Raw genomic sequence first — 19,679 nt, 5'->3', positions numbered from 1 at the left:
CTAGTACCTTCCTTCACAGAAAACAAGCATGGTGTACTCCACTACATCCCCACTACTGGTTCCCCTGTGCATGCACGTGCACGTCGCCTCGACCATGAGAAATTGACAGCTGCTAAGGCAGAGTTTGATGAAATGGAGCACCTAGGTATCGTCCGCCGTTCATCTTCCCCTTGGTCATCACCACTGCACATGGTGAAGAAAAGCAATGGCTGCTGGCGTCCCTGCGGAGATTATCGTCGACTCAATGATATAACTAGAGATGACCGCTACCCCCCTTCCCCACATCCAGGACCTGAATGCCAACCTTGCTGGAAAAATATTTTTTTCCAAAATTGACCTTGTTCGCGGCTACAACCAAATCCCAGTTGCACCACAGGATATTCCAAAAACAGCAGTCATCACCCCATTCGGCCTGTATGAGTTTCTGAAAATGCCGTTCGGTCTGAAAAATGCAGCTCAGGCGTTTCAACGCCTCATGGATGGTGTTTTGAAGGACCTAGATTGCTGTTTTGTGTATCTCGATGACATTCTTGTTGCAAGTGATTCACCCGAACAACATGAGGCCGATCTACGCACCATTTTCAGCCTACTCACCTCCAACGGTTTAGTGGTCAATATCAAGAAATGCGTTTTTTGGTCAATCTTCCCTGCATTTCCTTGGACATTTAGTCTCAGCAGCCGGGATTGAACCCCTGCCAGAAAAAGTTAGCGCAATTGTCGATCTTCCCACACCTTCTGATAAGAAAGCTCTTGAACGTTTTCTAGGAATGATGAATTTCTACCACAGATTTCTTCCAGGCATTGCAAAGCGCCTTGCACCTCTGACTGAGGCTCTCAAAGGTAAACCCAAGAAATTCACATGGACACCTGAATGTCAAGCTGCATTCCAGGAGGCCAAATCAGCACTGGCTTCTGTTGTTATGCTTCATCACCCCGACCCACAATCTGAAACAAAACTTTCGGTGGATGCATCAGACACTGCCATAGGAGCCGAACTGTCACAACAGCAGAATGGTGCCTGGAAACCCATTGCATTCTTCTCAAGGAAGCTCACACCAACCCAACAACGTTACTCAACGTTTGACCGTGAACTGTTGGCCATCTACAGTGCAATCCAGCATTTCCGCTACTTCCTGGAAGGAAAAACATTTACGGTGTTCACAGGCCATAAACCACTAACTCATGCCCTGACAAGCAACACTGACAGATCCCCTCGCCAAGAACGTCAGCTTTGCTACATAGCCGAGTTCACAACTGACATCAGACACATCAGTGGGTCAGACAACATTGTACCTGATACACTCTCCAGGGCACCTGTGCCTGACCAGGAGCCACTGATTGCTAGCACATCATCAATCCCTGCTGTAGATCTTGCTCAAATGGCAGTGGCACAGCAAACCGATCCCAACGTTGCAGACTTACGCTCCAAACCAGGATCTCTACAACTAAAGGACATCACTCTGGATGGCACCCAAATTCTGTGTGATGTTTCTACTGGCCACCACCCGCGCTATCTCAGCACGCTACATCTGGCCCGGACTCAAAAAGGATGTGAAGAACATGGTCAGGGCTTGTCATGAATGTCAGGCTAGCAAAATTGGCCGCCATACCAAAACTCCACTGTCCTCTTTTGACCCCCCTGATAGACGCTTTGGTGACATACACGTGGACCTTGTGGGACCCCTCCCTTCATCAGAAGACTGCAATTATCTGCTTACCATTGTGGACAGATTCACAAGATGGCCAGAAGCTATCCCTCTCCCCAACGCAGAAGCTGTTACCTGTGCCAAAGCCTTATTGCGTACTTGGATCGCGCGATTCGGGGTCCCAAACACAATTACTTCAGACCAAGGCCGTCAGTTCACCAGTGCGCTGTGGCGAGAGCTGAATATGGGTGCTCGGAATTAAACCCCAAACTATCACAGCATACCACCCCCAGGCCAACGGCATGGTGGAAAGGTTTCATCGCAGCCTCAAAGCTGCTCTCAAAGCTCGCCTCAATGGACCACGCTGGATGGATGAACTACCGATCGTGATGCTTGGCATCCGGACAACGTGGAAAGAAGATCTTGATGCTGCTCCTGTTCTCTTCACTTATGGCACAAACCTCCGAGTGCCTGGCGATTTCCTTCCACCCCCATGTGCAGACAAAGTGTTCCCTTCCAGTACTTTCGTCCAAGAACTGCAAGAAAAACTTAGAAAACTTTCCCCTTCCCCCCCTTCCCACCATGGATCATCAGCGTCGTACATTCCCAAAAACTTGCAGTCAGCGGATCAGGTGTACCTTCGACATGACGCACACAAGGGCCCATTAGTGAGACCTTACGATGGACCTTTCCCTGTATTGACCCGTGCTGAAAAACACTTTGACATTTTCAAAGATGGAAAGGCTGTTCGCGTGTCACTGGATCGACTCAAGCCTGCTTATTCCCCACAAACTTTTCCCAAAACCAATCAGGATTCCTGTGTGTCTGAACCACAGGACCCTCATGCTCCTCAGGAAGATCGCACTGCCAAAACGGGTGATGCTGCCGGATCTGATCGCGCTACCAGATCTGATGATGCACAAGGCAACATTCCAGCACCTACCCAGTATCCTTTGTCAGATGCTCCGGCACCACAAGTTACAACTCGCACAGGAAGACTGGTGCAGAAGCCAAAGAAATATCGAACATTTTACCGACTCAGCCGAGTCTGAACATTACAACATAGAACAGGTCGAACAGACATTTTCTTGTTCCCCTTATTAATGATACCTCAAAGACTCAACCAAGCTTATACTTTCCAAATGATATTGGACAGTTGTTAGCGAGTCTATCCATTATATTACTTGTTTTATTTTGGTACGTTTGCATTCAACGCAGTGCGCCGTTCTGGGGGGAGCCCTGTAGCACTTACCTAATGCGACTTACCTAATGACATAACGTCGCATGCGATTTGGGTTTTTAGTCAATTGTATTTGATACCGGAAGCGTTGCTATGACCACGTTGTTCAACGACTGTTAGCGAAGTTGATTTGAGAATGTTTTAGTTTTGTTATTAAATGTTTTAAACGTTGTCCGGCGTCCGTGTGCTGCTTCAGTACCAACCCATTGTGATGAAGGCTGTGAGTTTGGCTGTCGAAGGATCACATTGAATCTGCCAAAATCTAGACCTTGCATTATCGACTGAACCTTCAAGCTTGTGAAGTGTGTTCTCCATTACAGGAATCATATAGAGTTCTCTCTTGATGGCCATGTTTAACCTTTTGAAGTCAGAGCAGATACTGACTGAATTTGTTTTCTTCTTCAAGACTGGAGCCATTGGACTGCACCAATTTCTGGCCTCAGTGATCTCTTCAATTATGCCTATTTCCTTTTTTTTTTCAGACTCTTTCTTGACTTTGTCAACCAGTGGAACTGGAAATTTTCTTGCCATTTGTAGACAGTAAGGTTCAGCATAGTCTTTGAAAGCAATTTTTACTGGCAATTCATTCAAGTCACCTAAAGGATCAATGACAAGTCCTGTTCTTGCAATGCTTCTCACCTTAGCAAGTTATCTGTCTTACTTTATAGATTTTTAGTGGGTACTTTTTATCATGAACCATGACTTCAGTTTCAAACAGACCACAGTCAGTTAAACCACCTGGACTGCGAAGAACAGCCATAGTTGGAACTAACTATGGTTGTGGTTTGAATTTCCTGAAATTTTGGACTGATATAATCAACACAACCACTCCAGTTGACAAGTTTGAAAACTGCACATCTGTAATTGATATGCATGTAGTGAGCCAGGGAGATTCATCTTTGCCAATGTAGCCTAAAAAGAATTCTTCCTTTCCTTCTTCTTCAATAGAGTTCACAGTTTGTTTGCCATGACTGCTATGACTACATGCTGAAAAATGAACAAATTCTACAACATGTTCTTCATGATCCAGATCTTGTTCTTTGAAATTATGTTTTAGTGTTTATAGGTAAAAATCCCTCGTATTTTGTCTGCTTGATTTTCCCAGAATTCACCATTATTCTCCCCCAAATAACAGTCTTTGGAAAATATGATAGTACGGTAATTGTGTTCAAGCTTGATGCTCTGTTTTGCTGAGCATGCATAATATTTTCAGGCTTCAGTCCGGGCAGAAAATATTTTCAGGATAATTTTCAGGCTTCAGTCTGGGCAGAAAAAAATTAAGGCTTCAGGAGGTCACTCTGCTTGCTCCCCTGCAAATGTAATTGTTGTGTGATCTTTCACATCTTCAACAGCTTGGAAATCCTCTTCCATTTGCACTGGCAGAACCAGATCTGCTGTTTCTATGGCCTTTTGTAGCGCCTCTCTGCTTATCACAGCCTCTGTTGCCTGGAACAATGCCAATGAAAATTGCAATAAAGATAGAAGAAATGATCCTACCAGAGTTCACTGTTGGTGTATTGCTTGTTCTTCAGTATCCCACATCTACCACCTTGTAACGATCACAAGATCTTCAGTGTCATCAACAGTAGAGCCAATGTTGAGAAAAGACAGATGATATTTATTTACATTGAAAGTTCATTTGTGCTGGCATGCTTGGTAAGGGAAACAACCTTTATCAGTTTGTTCAGAGTCAAGACTAACCCAGATGTTAGAATTGAAAGTAATATCTCCCACGGCTGTGCCACTTCACTTCCAGCAGAGCTATTTAGTTCCAGAGTTCAGTGAGCGGTCAGGAGCACTGCTGCTGACCTAGATTCCACTGGGATGGGAGGGGGGGGAAAGGGGAGCGCGCGCCGCGCTCTTTGTGCCTATGTTTCCAGCAGAGAAAGGTGTATTGTTTAAGTGATTTTCATTTCATCATATTCGTGCACAGTAACTTTTGTTTGCTGTCATTTTTGTGTGCATGATTCCAGCGAATGTGAACTTTAAGTGTGTCGTGTGATTTACCAGACACTGTCCGCGTTTTTGTGTTACATCCAGTTGTTTGACCTAAGTGCGTGTGTGTGAGTGCCGACAAAAATGGAATCTGGTGCGGTAGCGGCAGCTTTGCTGACTGGACAACACACCTTCAGTGAACACTTGAGATGTTTGGATAATATGTGTCGTGTGTGTGGTGAGCGGGTTCTCAGAAGAGTTAAAGATAAGGGGTTGAATGCAAGACTTTGTGCCAAGTATTCTTCTGAACTGTTTCGTTTTTTCAGCCTAGATGTTTCGAATGATGAAGAGGGCAAACATCCCACATGCATTTGTCTCAAGTGCTACAAAAAAACTGATAAAAATGAAACATACTCTTGGAAATTCTCAGTTCAAAACTGCAAATGAAAATGTTGCACTTGACATTGACAGAATGTCCGAAATCTGGACAACTTTCGATCAAGATCTATCTTTGGATCAGTGCAAAACATGCTCTTTTCATCACTCAAAAAGTCAGTCTGGTCATCCGAAAAAAGACGATCAGCACCAGTAAAAAAAAATGCACGGATGACAGTTTTGATCCGTCTGACCTCTGCTTAGATACCGATGACCGTGTGTCAACGTCATTTTGTCAGTCCACATCAACACCAGTCAAAAAAACAAGAATGCTGTGCACAAACACATCTCCAATCACACCCAAAACATCTGTCACTGACGCAGCTATATCACCCATCGCACTATTGAAACGCAAGACGGTGTATGTTGACTCAGAGGATGAGGATCTCAATAAATCTCTCACTGAAGAAGAAGAAAAGTTATACACACAACTAACACGTAGGGAAATGTTTAAGTCAGGAGACAAATCAACAGTTAGATGCAAAACTGGAGGTCAGCCAATAGTGTTGAAAATAGTCACACAACCCCGTAAATCATCTGCCATAGCATCATCTCCTCTGAAGAAAAAACGGTCTCAAATTATGCAAAAAATTAGAAAGCACATCTCAGGGAACAGTAGAGAAGCCATAGTAAAACAGCAGGGGTCAGAAATCAAAAGATCAGCTCAGAGTCACAGACAACAGATACTGCAAGCTGCTGGATGTGGCCCAGTGAAAGTGACCAAAAAACAAGGGTCTGCACTGAGAGCTGCCATGGGGTTAAGCTGGGCACAACACAGGATACAAAAGAGGTTTTATGCCAGTATTGGTGTGGAACATGAAGGGGAAAGGAAGGAGAGGGAGGTGCAGAAAGAAGCAATGTTTGGGGAGGTAGAAATACAAAAGACAAAACTCATCTTTGTTGATAAAGAGGGGAGACAAACAGAGGAGGAAACAACAGTAGGAAAAATCAAAGACATTCCAAAGATGGTAGAAAACTTATTAGACCAGTACGACAGAGAAAACAAGTTGACATGGCATGATGATAGAATACCACAGGATGAGATATGGGTAAAAATTGGAGGGGACCATGGAGGGGGGACATTCAAACTCATGCTTCAAATTGCAAATCTCACCAACCCCAACTCAAAACACAACACGTGTCTCCTGGCCATTGTAGACTGCAAGGACAGTCCAGACAATTTGAGAAGAATCTTAGAACCCTACAAAGAACAGCTAGCTGCTGTGCAGTCAATGACATGGCAAAACAAGAGAGTCAAAGTGACCTTGTTTGGGGACTATGACTTTCTCCTCAAACTGTATGGACTGTCAGGTGCTCAGGGGACACACCCATGTTTATACTGCACAGCATCCAAATCACAAACACAAAATCCACCTCACTGCAATGAAGGCAACATCACACAGCGCACATTACAGGGCATCAAGACAGACTACAACAAATACAAACACTCCAAGCAGAAAATCGCCAGCCTGCACAACAATGTAGTCAGGGAGCCTATTGTTGACATAGAACTTAGCCAAGTGGCTCCCCCATACCTGCACATTCTTCTGGGAGTGGTCAAAAAACACCATGACCTACTGGCGGGGGAGTGTCATTCTCTTGACAAAAAGATAGGAGAGTCAATAGCCAGCCAGGAAAAACAGACAGCGACTCAGCCTTTTCTGAGTTTGTAGACAAGCTGAGACAGCTCCAAAGTGCTGAAGAAGAAAAGAGATTGCTAGAAACTAGGATTGTATTTAATGAGCCTGAAGGAGACAGTACACCACTCAGTGATTTCCAAAAACAGCAACGTGAGCTAGCAGATATGGTAGAAGAAAAAGATGCAGACATTGAATATCTCAAGACACAGCTTGACCTTCCACACCTGGCTGGCCCTGTCACACAACACTTAGATGCTGTACTTCAACAGCATAAAATACACAGACAGGCATACCACGGAGCATCATTCATTGGAAACCACTGTCACAAATACCTCAAGCCAGAAACAATAGAACACATCAGTGACAGTGTAGTCAAGAAAACAGGTGAACTGACTCAAGACGCGGACATAAACCTCAGAGCTAGGAACATTTCCCAGAAGTTTAAAACACTAAACACGCTGTTCACACGCATTCACGTAAACATCTCACATCAAAGACCCTTGACAGACAGTGACGTTGACACACTGGATAGTGACATCAAACAGTACATGTCTTTCTTCCGCCAACAATTCCCACAAACACGCATCATTCCCAAGCAACACATCCTAGAAAATCACTGCATTCCATTCATTCATTCTCACGGTTTTGGCCTGGCACTACACGGGGAACAATGGGGGGAGGCAACACATGCAGTCATCAATTCACTCAAAAAGAAAGTATTAGGGATGCAGTCACAAGATGACAAACTACGTGTCATTATGCAAGAGCACATGACTATTGTCTCCCCCATGCTTCAGCAAGTCGTACCCCAAGCAGGAGAATCACGGCACAAATCAAAAAGTAAAGAATAAAGAAATTTTCAGCCCTGTTCTTTTCTCCACTCTGAATCCCTCCCTCCCACATACACACACATTGTATGGAGAGAAAAAAAAGAAAAGAAAAAATGTTTGAGTTTAGTCAGTGTTACACTTCAACTGAGTGGATTACCAACTACAAACAAGGATTCATACGGATTTATAAGTTCAGGTAGGAATGTATTTTATTATTTAGAACTTACAAATGCATGTCAGTACGTTACATTGTGATTGTTTACTAAAAGCATGGTATCGTCAAGGTGTATCTTTTAGAATGACCAAATGCATGTCGCAAGCAAAGGCACACATACTGACACGCAAAACATCTAGTCGGCGAAAATCTCTCTCCCCCTCTCTGTGTGCGTGTCTCTCTCTCTCTCTCTCTCTCTCTCTCTCTGTGCGTCTCTCTCTCTCCCTCTCTCTCTGTGCCTCTCCCCTTTCTCTCTCCGTACATGTTCCTCTGTTTCTCAGTATGTCTGTCCCTGCATATCTGTCTGTCTGTCTCTCTTCCCGTGATGTTGAGAGAAGTGTGAAACTTACGTGGCTGGCAGCAGTTCTCAGTGGAGCTGACCGTTAAATACTGACACTAATTCCGGGGCGGTCTGCCACCTCTAGGTAACAGTATCGGCTATATTTTCCTTCCAGTTGTATTGTGGAGTCATGCATGTATATCATGATATAAGTTTTATCTCAAACTAAAGTGATATACACACACAACACGGAGTTGAATTTGAACTACGTTTCGTGTGTGTTCCTCAGTTCAAACAGAATGTTCGTGTGCTCGCTAAGTTTTGTACCGCTTGTACACTGCCTGTAGGAAATTAAACCTACTCATGTTTGGTATCGTTAAATTTGTCAGAGAATTACACATCCATTCACACCCATAGCGCCCTTCTTGTTGCATTCTGACATAGAGTATTATTTTTTTAAAGCACATAACCCTGTTTCTGACAGTTTATCAGCAGCAGCGAAGCTGTTCACAGCTGTACACACTGCCCGTGTAACATGCGCTCCGCAGAGAACAGCGCGAAGTTAGTGGTGCGGCAAAGCGCTGCCCCATATACTGCCTGCCTGTCTGTCCAGGCTATCACCTTTCCAACGTTTCGCGCTCGCTCGCTGTTCATCCCTCTCCCCTCCGCTTCGCGCCAAAACTAAATGGGCTGCCTTGTGCCGCCGTGCTCCAGAGTTTATTTTGGTGAATGTTGCCTCTCTGTATTGTTTTTCATGATATCTATACCTGAAAAACAAAACATTCTGTTCACCAGTTTCTAGATCACTGAATGAAAAATTGTCTGACTCTCTTCTCTTTTTCCAGGGATGTGATGAAGGAAATGGTCACCAGTGGCATGCGATTCAACGGAGTGGGCTATGTTGTGCTGAACCGCAACAAGTTGAGCCTACGACCCAACAAGACAGACATTCTGCTGCAGTTCCAGACGTTTTCTGAGTCAGGCCTGTTGGTGTACATGAGTGACGAGAAGCGGGACTTCCTGTCCATCGAGCTGAGGGATGGGCGGGTGGTGTTCCAGTATGATCTGGGTGGGGGCCCAGTCAGTCTGGAGGGCAGGAACAAAGTGAACAACGGGGAGTGGCACTCCATCTCCATCAGTCGCTCTAGGCAGCGCGGCCTGCTCAGTGTGGACAATCAGATCAGTGAGTTCTGCCACTCTGCTTTTCTCTCTATTTTTTTAAAACTTAGTGTCCTTGTATCTCTGTCTTTCTGATTCAGTGTTTTTATGCTCTTTATCAGTCTGTTTCAGAAGCTGTTCCTCTTTTTGTACATGTTTTTTGCACGCATCTGTCTTCAAGTTTTGATTATCCTTTCACTCCTATTGGAGTATGGGGGATAACTACAAAATGTTTTCATGCCCAGAACAAACATTTCCAAATATATAACAATGCCACATAAAAGTTGAGAAAATACAAATGTTATTTAACCCCGAAAGTGTAGCTAGACAACATTTGCACATTTAACCATCGTGCTTATAGTTGAAATGAATTTTTTGTAAGGACCCATGTGTGTCATGTTGATTAGGACATGACAGGACCCATGTCTGTGTCATGTCGGTGAGGACAGGACCCATGTCTGTGTCATGTCGGTCAGGACAGGACAGGACCCATGTGTGTCATGTTGGTGAGGACATGACAGGACCCATGTCTGTGTCATGTTGATGAGGACATGACAGGACCCATGTGTGTCATGTTGGTGAGGACATGACAGGACCCATGTGTGTCATGTTGGTCAGGACAGGACAGGACCCATGTCTGTGTCATGTTGATGAGGACATGACAGGACCCATGTGTGTCATGTTGGTGAGGACATGACAGGACCCATGTCTGTGTCATGTTGATGAGGACATGACAGGACCCATGTGTGTCATGTTGGTGAGGACATGACAGGACCCATGTGTGTCATGTTGGTCAGGACAGGACAGGACCCATGTCTGTCATGTTGGTGAGAACAGGACAAGACCTGTGTCTATGTCATGTCAATGAGGACATGACAGGACCCATGTCTATGTCATGTCAATGAGGACAGGACAGGACCCATGTGTGTCATGTTGGTGAGGACATGACAGGACCCATGTGTGTCATGTTGGTCAGGACAGGACAGGACCCATGTCTGTGTCATGTTGATGAGGACATGACAGGACCCATGTGTGTCATGTTGGTGAGGACATGACAGGACCCATGTCTGTGTCATGTTGATGAGGACATGACAGGACCCATGTGTGTCATGTTGGTGAGGACATGACAGGACCCATGTGTGTCATGTTGGTCAGGACAGGACAGGACAGGACCCATGTCTGTCATGTTGGTGAGAACAGGACAAGACCTGTGTCTATGTCATGTCAATGAGGACATGACAGGACCCATGTCTATGTCATGTCAATGAGGACAGGACAGGACCCATGTCTGTGTCATGTCGGTGAGGACAGGACAGGACTCATGTCAGTGTCATGTCGGTGAGGACAGTACAGGACCCATGTCTGTGTTATGTCAGTGAGGACAGGACTCATGTGTGTCATGTCAGTGAGGACAGGACAGGACCCATGTCTGTGTCATGTCGGTCAGGACAGGACAGGACTCATGTCAGTGTCATGTCGGTGAGGACAGGACAGGACCCATGTCTGTGTCATGTCGGTCAGGACAGGACAGGACTTATGTCAGTGTCATGTCGGTCAGGACATGACAGGACCCATGTCTGTGTCATGTCGGTGAGGACAGGACCCATGTCTGTGTCATGTCGGTCAGGACAGGACAGGACCCATGTCTATGTCATGTCGATGAGGACAGGACAGGACCCATGTCTGTGTCATGTCGGTGAGGACAGGACAGGACCCATGTCTGTGTCATGTCGGTGAGGACAGGACAGGACCCATGTCTGTGTCATGTCGGTGAGGACAGGACCCATGTCTGTGTCATGTCGGTGAGGACAGGACCCATGTCTGTGTCATGTCGGTCAGGACAGGACAGGACCCATGTCTATGTCATGTCGATGAGGACAGGACAGGACCCATGTCTGTGTCATGTCGGTGAGGACAGGACAGGACCCATGTCTGTGTCATGTCGGTGAGGACAGGACAGGACCCATGTCTGTGTCATGTCGGTGAGGACAGGACCCATGTCTGTGTCATGTCGGTCAGGACAGGACAGGACCCATGTCTGTGTCATATTGGTGAAGCGGATCCATGTTGATTTTTTCAGTGAGTGAAAGCAGCTCTCCAGGCTCACTGTCTGAACTGTCCACTACTGAGGACATCTTCATAGGAGGATACAATCAGATTTTGGTGCCTGTGGGGTAAGCTTTCTTTTCTGGACCTGTTGACTTGCATTCCTGTACATCCTAAAAGCAAAGTATTGTAGTTCTTTCATCCCTGTGTGATAGCAACATGTTTTTGGTGTTGATACTGTGGGCCATTCCATACTGTTTAAGCCAAATAAATTTCTAAATTTCATGTCCCTTAAAAAGAAATATGGTTGACTGTATGTTTCCCAACAAGATTGGATATATTGATATTGTTTGTTCATGCAGTTGATACTGCTCTCAGCTGGTTCAGATCATATCTCACCGACTGATTCCAGTCTGTCACAGTTGATAATTGTCAGTCTGTCACAGTTGATAATTGTCAGTCTGAACCCATTAAAGTTGAACAGAGTCCCACAGGGATCTGTTTTAGGCTCTGTGCTCTTCACACTGTACACTGCTCCTCTCGCTGAAATTATCAACCACCATGATGTCAGTCATCATTCTTACGCTGATGACACTCAACTTCAGAAAAGTGATACCCCTGAAAATCTCTCCTCGCACTTGCAAGAAACTTCCAACTGCTTCCTGGACATTCAAAACTGGATGACTCTTAATAAGTTACAATTGAATGCGGACAAAACCAAAGCAATTACCATAGGAACTAAACAAAGACTGTCTTCCATCACAACTGATACAATCAGAACTTGTCAGCACATCCACCCCTCTTTCCAGCTCAGTCAGGAAACTTGGTGTTGTCCTTGACAACACACTGTCCATGCAAAAATTTATCAGTCAGACATGACAATCCTGCTATTGTCAGTTGCGGCACACCAGTTCCATTCGGAATTAACGCAGCACATACCTCCAAACATCATTGAATGCAATGAGTTACCCAGAATATTTTACTTGGCCTGCAAATGATATGAAAAAAATTCATATTAAAGATTATATTACTTTTTTTTTTAAATTAGTATATCTTTTTAAGCAAGTGTTTAGCAAACTTCCCTGCTTGGACTAAAAATAGTTAATGGTAGGTTAGAAAAGGGACTTTCACTGCTGTTAGTGTGACCTGGTCAAACCACTGACACTGAATAATGTGCACAGGAACGTTGGCAGCTATGGTTTTGATGGCTGTATTCGCAACATGCAGTTTGGCACAATTGCCTGGGACCTCAACGACAACCAGAAAGCCAAGGGAGTTGTGCGTGGATGCCCAGCAAAGGTATATGATCGTTTGTTGGGTGAATTCTTTTTGAACAGTTTTAAAATCCTGCCTCCCCTCATTTCTTCAGTTACCATTCCACAGCAGATCTTTTGGTTGGTATTATAATGTGAAACTGTTGCAAGCTACTGTTGATCATTATTTGGCCAGCCAAATTTTAACCTTTGAATTTTGAAGAGATATCAGTATGTTTCTTTATAGTTTGGATGAGCTGTTTGTTTATGACTATAGTGTGGTTTAATGGGTTGTTGTTGTTTTTAATCTATTGATACTGTATGGCCTTGTGAAAAAGAAGTGAGTGCTTAGTTTCGAATTTAGCATATCTGTTATATAACATTATGTAATTGCAGGTGGTAGACACAGACATTACATGGCGGTTTCTTTGAAGACTTTGTTTCGTGATGTCCTTCCGTGGGCGCTGATGGACTTCTTAAAAGAAGTGAACATTTTTAACCAGATTTGAAGGTTTTAAACTATGGAAGTTTTTTTAAAAACTTTGGAGTGGAAAGTTTGAAGTGGTGACTCATTTTACTTGTTGTTGTTTTTTTTATTCTTGTAGTAGTTATTAACACGGCGATAGCCTTGAGATGGCCTTAGTGGTTGGCGAGGCTCTAAGCACCATAATTTCATTTCATTTCAATTGCAGGTGGCTCGCATTGCAACATACAGAAGGGCTCGCTCCGATAGCTTCATTGGTGTAGAGCTCCCACAGGGCATTGGCACAACCTTTGACATGACCTTCAAGATGAGGACGAACCAGTCCAGGGCCATCATTGTGTATGTTGCTGATGACACACAGGTTGGTATCAGGAGATAAACCCATACACACACTTGCATGCAGATAGTGCAGTCAAAACATGCATTTAATTGCACATTATATGCCTTGACTCACCAGTGCAGATACTGGCAGGGGTCTTCTTCTTCTTCTTCCTCGTTGGCCTCCCATTAGATGAGCAGCCCAGTGTCCTCGATGAAGGCTGCCATCCATCGCAGCTCATCCAGGGTGCCATACAGTTTGGCTTCCTCTGCTATCAGTGTTGGCCAGTACTTCCTCCTGGATGCTGCATGCGTCATACAGTCTTGAAGGATGTGGTCGGTTTTCATTGGTCCCTCACCACAAGGGCACTCTCCACTCTGTCCAATGCCAAATTTTGTGTGCATGTGGTGGAGCAGACGGTTGTGTCCAGTCCTCAGGCGGAAGATCTTGACGTGTTCCCGTCGTTTCAGCAAATGGTATCTGTCTTCTGGGTTATATTTGGGGTGCTGGAGGCGCCACTTTATTCCTTGCTGTGCCTTGATGATTGTCTTGATTTCATCGTATGACACCAGTTTGTTGGCCTGTTCCTTCTGTGCACCGCCTTTTGCCAGAATGTCCACTTTTTCATTGCCTCTGATGCCACAGTGTGCTGGTACCCATTGTATCACCACTTTCTCCACTCTGGCACTCAGGGCAACAAGGGCTGAAGTGAGATGGTTCTGTTCTTTGCAGCGGGAGTTCTTGAGGGCTTGGAGCATGGAGAGAGCGTCTGAGAACACCGCCACCTGCCCTGTTATTCTTGTGGAGTTGTGCGAGACTGTTGTGGCTGCCTCACAGAGGACTTCTCGCTCAGCTCAGAAGTTGGTGGAGTATTTTCCTGTTGGGATTGCAATTTCTTCATCTCCGTCTTTGTATCGGAGGAAGATTCCAGCTCCACCATCCCTCGGTGCTTCTGTGGTGGAGCCATCTGTAAAGACATGGGTCCAGTCTTCCTGGGGGTACTGGTTGCAGATGTACTCCATGACCAGGGCCTTCCTTTGGGTGTCTGACTGTGTTCCTCTCTTCACTCCGGGAATTCTGGTGACTACTGTTGGGAACACCTGCCTCTTCCAAGATGGGTGGGTGACATTTGCCAGGATAGGCTTTGCTTCGTGTTCCATCAAGACTGGGGTTTGTCTTTCAAGGCGTCTTGACTGGTGGATGAAGCTGCCTCTTTTCAGCCAGCTCTTGATGGGTCTGCTCATTCTGTTGTTCTTTGGATGGTTTTCAAGGCGTTTGAATTTTGCTGCCTGGATGAGGATCTTTGTGTCCCTTCTGTCCTCCAATGACTGTAGCCCAGTGGTCTCCATCTTCAGGATTGAGGTGGATCTCATGGTGCCAGTTATGACATGCTGAGCTTGGTTCTGTATCTTGTTGAGATGGTTGAGGTTAGACTTTGCAGCTGATGCCCATGCTGATGTCCCGTACTCAACTACAGGTCAGACTCTCCCCATATAGTCTCTCTTTAGGATACGTTCATCAGCCCCCCAGTCCATCCCTGCAAGTTTCCTCATGATCGCCAGTCTCAGCTTGGCCCTGCTACAGCATCTGGTGATCTGCTGTTTCCAAGTGAGCCTGGGTCAAAGGTCACTCCCAGGTAGGTAGGTGTGGGTTCCTCTGCAAGCCTTTGGTTGTTCAGTGTCAGTTTCGCCTCCTGCTTCTTGCTAGATAGGCTGAAGACTGTAGATCGTTTTGCTTGAGTTGACAGAGACAAGCCATTCCTTGGTCCAGTTGCTGATCTTGTTGAGCACAGTCTGGAGGCATACCTGTGCTGTAGTGGAGTACTCTTCAGAGCACCAGAGTACCAGGTCATCTGCGTAGATCGCTCCTCTGACCCCTCATGGCAGTTCTCTGATGATGTCATCTATGAATATGAGGAACAGTGTTGGTGAAAGGACTCCTCCTTGTGGTACTCCTGTCTCAGCACCTTCTTCTTGCTCTTCTGGCCCTGAATCTTGACTCGGGCTTGGTGGTTGTATAGGTACTGACTGATCCAGGTGTACATCCTCCCAGACACACCACATCGCCGTAGTTTGAGCCTGAGTCCGTCCTTCCAGACTTTGTCGAACACCTTCTCCATGTCAATCCAGACAGCAAGTGTGTTCTTCTTTTCTTGGAATGCATCCTCAATGCTTTGAGCAATGAATGTGATCTGGTCTTCTGTTGATCTGTGTTGGGGCAGGGGTCTGATTTTTAACCTGTGCAAAATATTACTCATTTGAAGAAATCAAAGTTGCCTCCCCTTCTGCTTGTATATCTAGCATCCTCTTACCTGACAGCATTTTCCATCACTGCTTCCTATCCTTCAAATGGATAAATTATGAACTATCCAATAACTGAACTGTCTGCACTGGACACCAATGAGGAACCCCAGGACAAGAACATGTGACACCAGTGTATCTGTCGTTTGTGAACATGCAGGTGTATGTGTTGTGTTTGAACTTGCTGGTTTTACTGTTGTGTGTGAAAATGCAGGTGTGTCTATTGTGTGTGAATATGCCAGTGTGTCTATTTTGTGTAAACATGCAGGTGTGAATGTTTTCAGGAGAGCACATTCAGTGTGGGGATCATGAATGGGAAAATTGTGCTGAAGAGCCAGCAAGATGGAGGATCTGTGGAGCTGATCAGCCGTGTCAACACTTACAATGACAGCAACTGGCACTTTGTCTCCATTATGAAAGATGGCCTTGTGTCAGTACTCTGCTCTCTCTCTCTCTCTCTCTCTCCTTTTTTAATTTTTTTTTTATTAGGGGTGGATTAGTATTTGACCTTTGTCTTTTATCTTAGTCAAAGTGTGAATGCTTTTAGTGTGTTTATATACACGTGTGCATGTATTTGATAATTTGGGTAAGCATGTGTGTCTGAGACAAGACAGAGGAGTATGCTTGATGACAAAGTTTAGTTGGATTGTACTTAGGTTAGAACGTTCATTATTATTCAATTAAAAAGATAAGTATGTTCATGGATGAACACATGGAGAACCACATCTATTCTTATTCTGTTCAACAGTCATATAAGAATGTGTTTCTTTTTTTCATTGTTCACTTTTAAACCATAGAGTTGATATAATTGTGGACCGTTTTCCTTTACAGGTTTGAAATGAACATTGATGACTATGAGATGCTGCAGACAATGGCAGAAACAGGCACAGCCTCTCTGGACACCACCACTCCTCTTTATTTTGGTGGTGTGCCACCAGAATACAGAATTGCTGATGACTCCACTACCTCAAAGAATCACTTTGTTGGCTGTATAGGAGACATCACTATTCGGCAGAAGTGAGACTGCTTTGATACATGTGTTTGTTCTTGATAGTTGTTATGAATAATGCATTTCATATTTTTGTTTGTTTATCCATGCTTGCTGTCATGGAAAAATTCATGTAGTTCTGAAGTCATCTGCTAGCACATCATGACAACTATGGAAACCCCAGGTGACATTGTGCACTAAACAATACATTAGAATATGTGATCATGATGACTAAGATACTTAAGAATTTCTTCATTCTGTGAAACAAACCAGTATGTGTCTGGAGAACTGTTCATCACTAACAGGGGAAAGACTCCAAAGGGGTAAGACTTGATTGGTTGTTGTTGTTTTTCACAATGATATAGTTGTGTTTCATAAATCAAGAAATGAAAAATTGCATAGTTAAAATATGCTTCACTGTTCAATCATCTCAAAATCATAATCTGTATATCACATAATTTCAAAGATGCTTCAATAGTCACTCAATTTCCTTTCAGAAAAAAATGTAGTTTGTGTAATTTTGACAAAAATGCAGCCTTTACATTTAAAAAAAAAATTGATTTGTACCCATTTTGTCTAAAACTTCCCTGGCAGAGACCATGCAGCAGGAGTTATATTTCCATGGCAATGAACAGGTTAAGTGAATAGCATTAATCATTTGACAATCTTGAAATCCTCTTGGTCCTCATAGGTCTTTGATAATAACAAATTATTCACCAGAGGAAGGGTGAAAAAGCCAGATTTATGGAAACATGAATATAATAGTATGGTTGATGCTGGGGTAGAAATGGTCATATAGAGACAAAGAAAATTCACCAGAAGTGAAAGTTTCTCTCTCCAGTATTGTATGTTTCTCTGACCACTGATAATCAGTGCACATTGATAATTTTTGCTTTTGTTGATGTCTGAATTTGGTTGCCATCTGATTCTAAGCTCTGATGGTACTGTTGATTATTGTGAAGATATTACATTTGCTATTATTTTGACAATAAAATGTAATGTATTTTGATTTCTGACTGAGGCCAGTGGTGTTTGTTGCAGGTTCCTGAACTTGGTGAGCATTCCAGAGTCCAAGCGGATGGGGGTGCAGCTGGTGGAGTGTCCCCTGCTCACTGAAGATGGAGAGGTGGTGGAGCCTGAAGTTACTACACCTCAAGTTGATGATGGTGGTCAGTGGTCACTGCATTGTCTTGTGCTGAATGGAATGGGGTTGTGCTCTACTGTGCTCTGCTGTACAGTGGACCTCTCTATTATGTTTCTGAAAATCAGCCTAATTTAGCTCTCAAGAGAATGGGGTCATATTTGGGCAGATTGGACATGCACACTCATTGAGTTCATCATTGTTTTACAAAGAATTGTGATACAGTTGATTGTTTTTTTTGTGCTGGATACAATGTGATGCTGCTCATTGTTCAAGAACAGGGATGCCAGGAGAGAGCCAGTTAAGGAACATACTTTGTTTACTTCCTAAGGAGCAGGGTGGCAGAATGGTTTTCACTGCCAAAGTCACATTTATGCACCAGCAAGGCAGATGACCCATGTCACTGAAAGGTGACCAGATCATGGATCTGTTATGCATGAACCTACTGCTCTTAAATGTCGGTGGTAGGATAGGCCATATTTTCTACACATTGCAGGGGGAATGTTATCTCCAGGATCACTTTCTGTCTCACAAACTTCTCCTGTTTCATCTCCGTCTATAACTACATCTGTTTCACAATCAGATTTGTTTTTTTCTTATTCAGATTTCCCCAGTTGACAAACAATAGCTTCAGCTTCTTCCTTAATGTAAACCTCCCACATTTCTTTTTTGATATTAGCTGCTCAGGGAAAGCATGTAATGAAATGTCAAGACAATGGCCAAATTCTTGGGAATGGCAGACTGTGTAGTGCCAAAAGTAGCACCATTTTTTCATTGGTTTATCCTGACTTTGGGGGGAATCTTCAGACATGGTGTGAGTGCAGGGGCATGCTCAGTGCATGATGGAAATTCCTCACCATGCCTGACACACAGGCAGCAGACTGCAGCAGCAGTAAGAAATGGCAGAGGTTGCCGTCTGGCAGACTGCAGTAAGATAAGTTGTTACAGGGTTAACTTTATGTTGGCAGTGGACAGGTTAAACCGGCAAAAGGAATGGAAAGACTATTAACTCACTCTGGGCGAGTAGTTTTCTCCCTTGTTTTCCCCTACAGATGACCCATTTGTTAGGGTTAGGAAAAAAAAATCACCAAAAAAACAAAACACGAAGTAACTAACTGAAACAACCTGTACTTGACCTACTGACCCCTCTCCTCGCATCATGTGAACGCCCACCCCCTCCCTCTTCACTGCTCTCAGAAGCGGAGTCACTATCAACACCTTCTTGCTGTTAGCTTTCTTCACTGCAGATACTTTATTCAACATCTTCATCATCTCATCAATGTCGAAACCTTCAGTTTGAAGCATTTCAATCACTTCAGCAGTGGTAAAAGCCACTGTTATGATATAGTTTGCTCCATAAAGTTCCACTTGTATCGCCTGCGACGCCGTTTTCAATACGTTTGCAGATTAGCTTGTTGTGTGGAGTCCTGAACTCGCTGGCTCATTGTGGAGTGTGTTGTTACGGAATCTAATGAAGAAACTTTCCATTCGACCCTTGACATGATCACAATGCCCAGTGTAGCTGCAATTGTTATGCTACCCCATGAGGAAAATGTGGAAAAAATTTTAATTGTCGAAACCAATATAGCGTTCCGTCGTCCGGAACGCTTTCTTACGACAGGAATGCTATAGTGTTCCATCGTCTGGAGTCAGTTAAACAGGGTGAAAGACATGTATTAACCCCCTTGAGTGCCACAGTATGTATTCAGTGTATGCACATATTGACATTACTGGCGACGTCATCAAAAGAGTGCAAATTACTGGTTGGCT

The 19,679-nt window shown here is 44.3% G+C and overlaps 1 protein-coding gene across 1 annotated transcript in view; it reads left to right on the top strand.

Annotated features, from left to right (window-relative positions):
- LOC143279982 (laminin subunit alpha-like) overlaps positions 1-19,679 on the top strand; it is a 305,618-nt gene that overhangs the window by 247,697 nt on the left and 38,242 nt on the right. Inside the window, exons 60-66 of the mRNA XM_076584380.1 lie at positions 9,066-9,403; positions 11,459-11,552; positions 12,606-12,723; positions 13,370-13,522; positions 16,065-16,210; positions 16,612-16,797; positions 17,810-17,937. Coding sequence (XP_076440495.1) covers positions 9,066-9,403; positions 11,459-11,552; positions 12,606-12,723; positions 13,370-13,522; positions 16,065-16,210; positions 16,612-16,797; positions 17,810-17,937 — 1,163 coding nt within the window. The remainder of the gene's footprint in view (positions 1-9,065; positions 9,404-11,458; positions 11,553-12,605; positions 12,724-13,369; positions 13,523-16,064; positions 16,211-16,611; positions 16,798-17,809; positions 17,938-19,679) is intronic.

The sequence above is a fragment of the Babylonia areolata genome, chromosome 3 (assembly GCF_041734735.1).
Source record: "Babylonia areolata isolate BAREFJ2019XMU chromosome 3, ASM4173473v1, whole genome shotgun sequence".
Lineage (NCBI taxonomy): Eukaryota > Metazoa > Mollusca > Gastropoda > Neogastropoda > Buccinidae > Babylonia > Babylonia areolata.
Note: the sequence above shows the minus strand (reverse complement) of the source record. Positions and strands in the feature narration are given on the sequence as shown.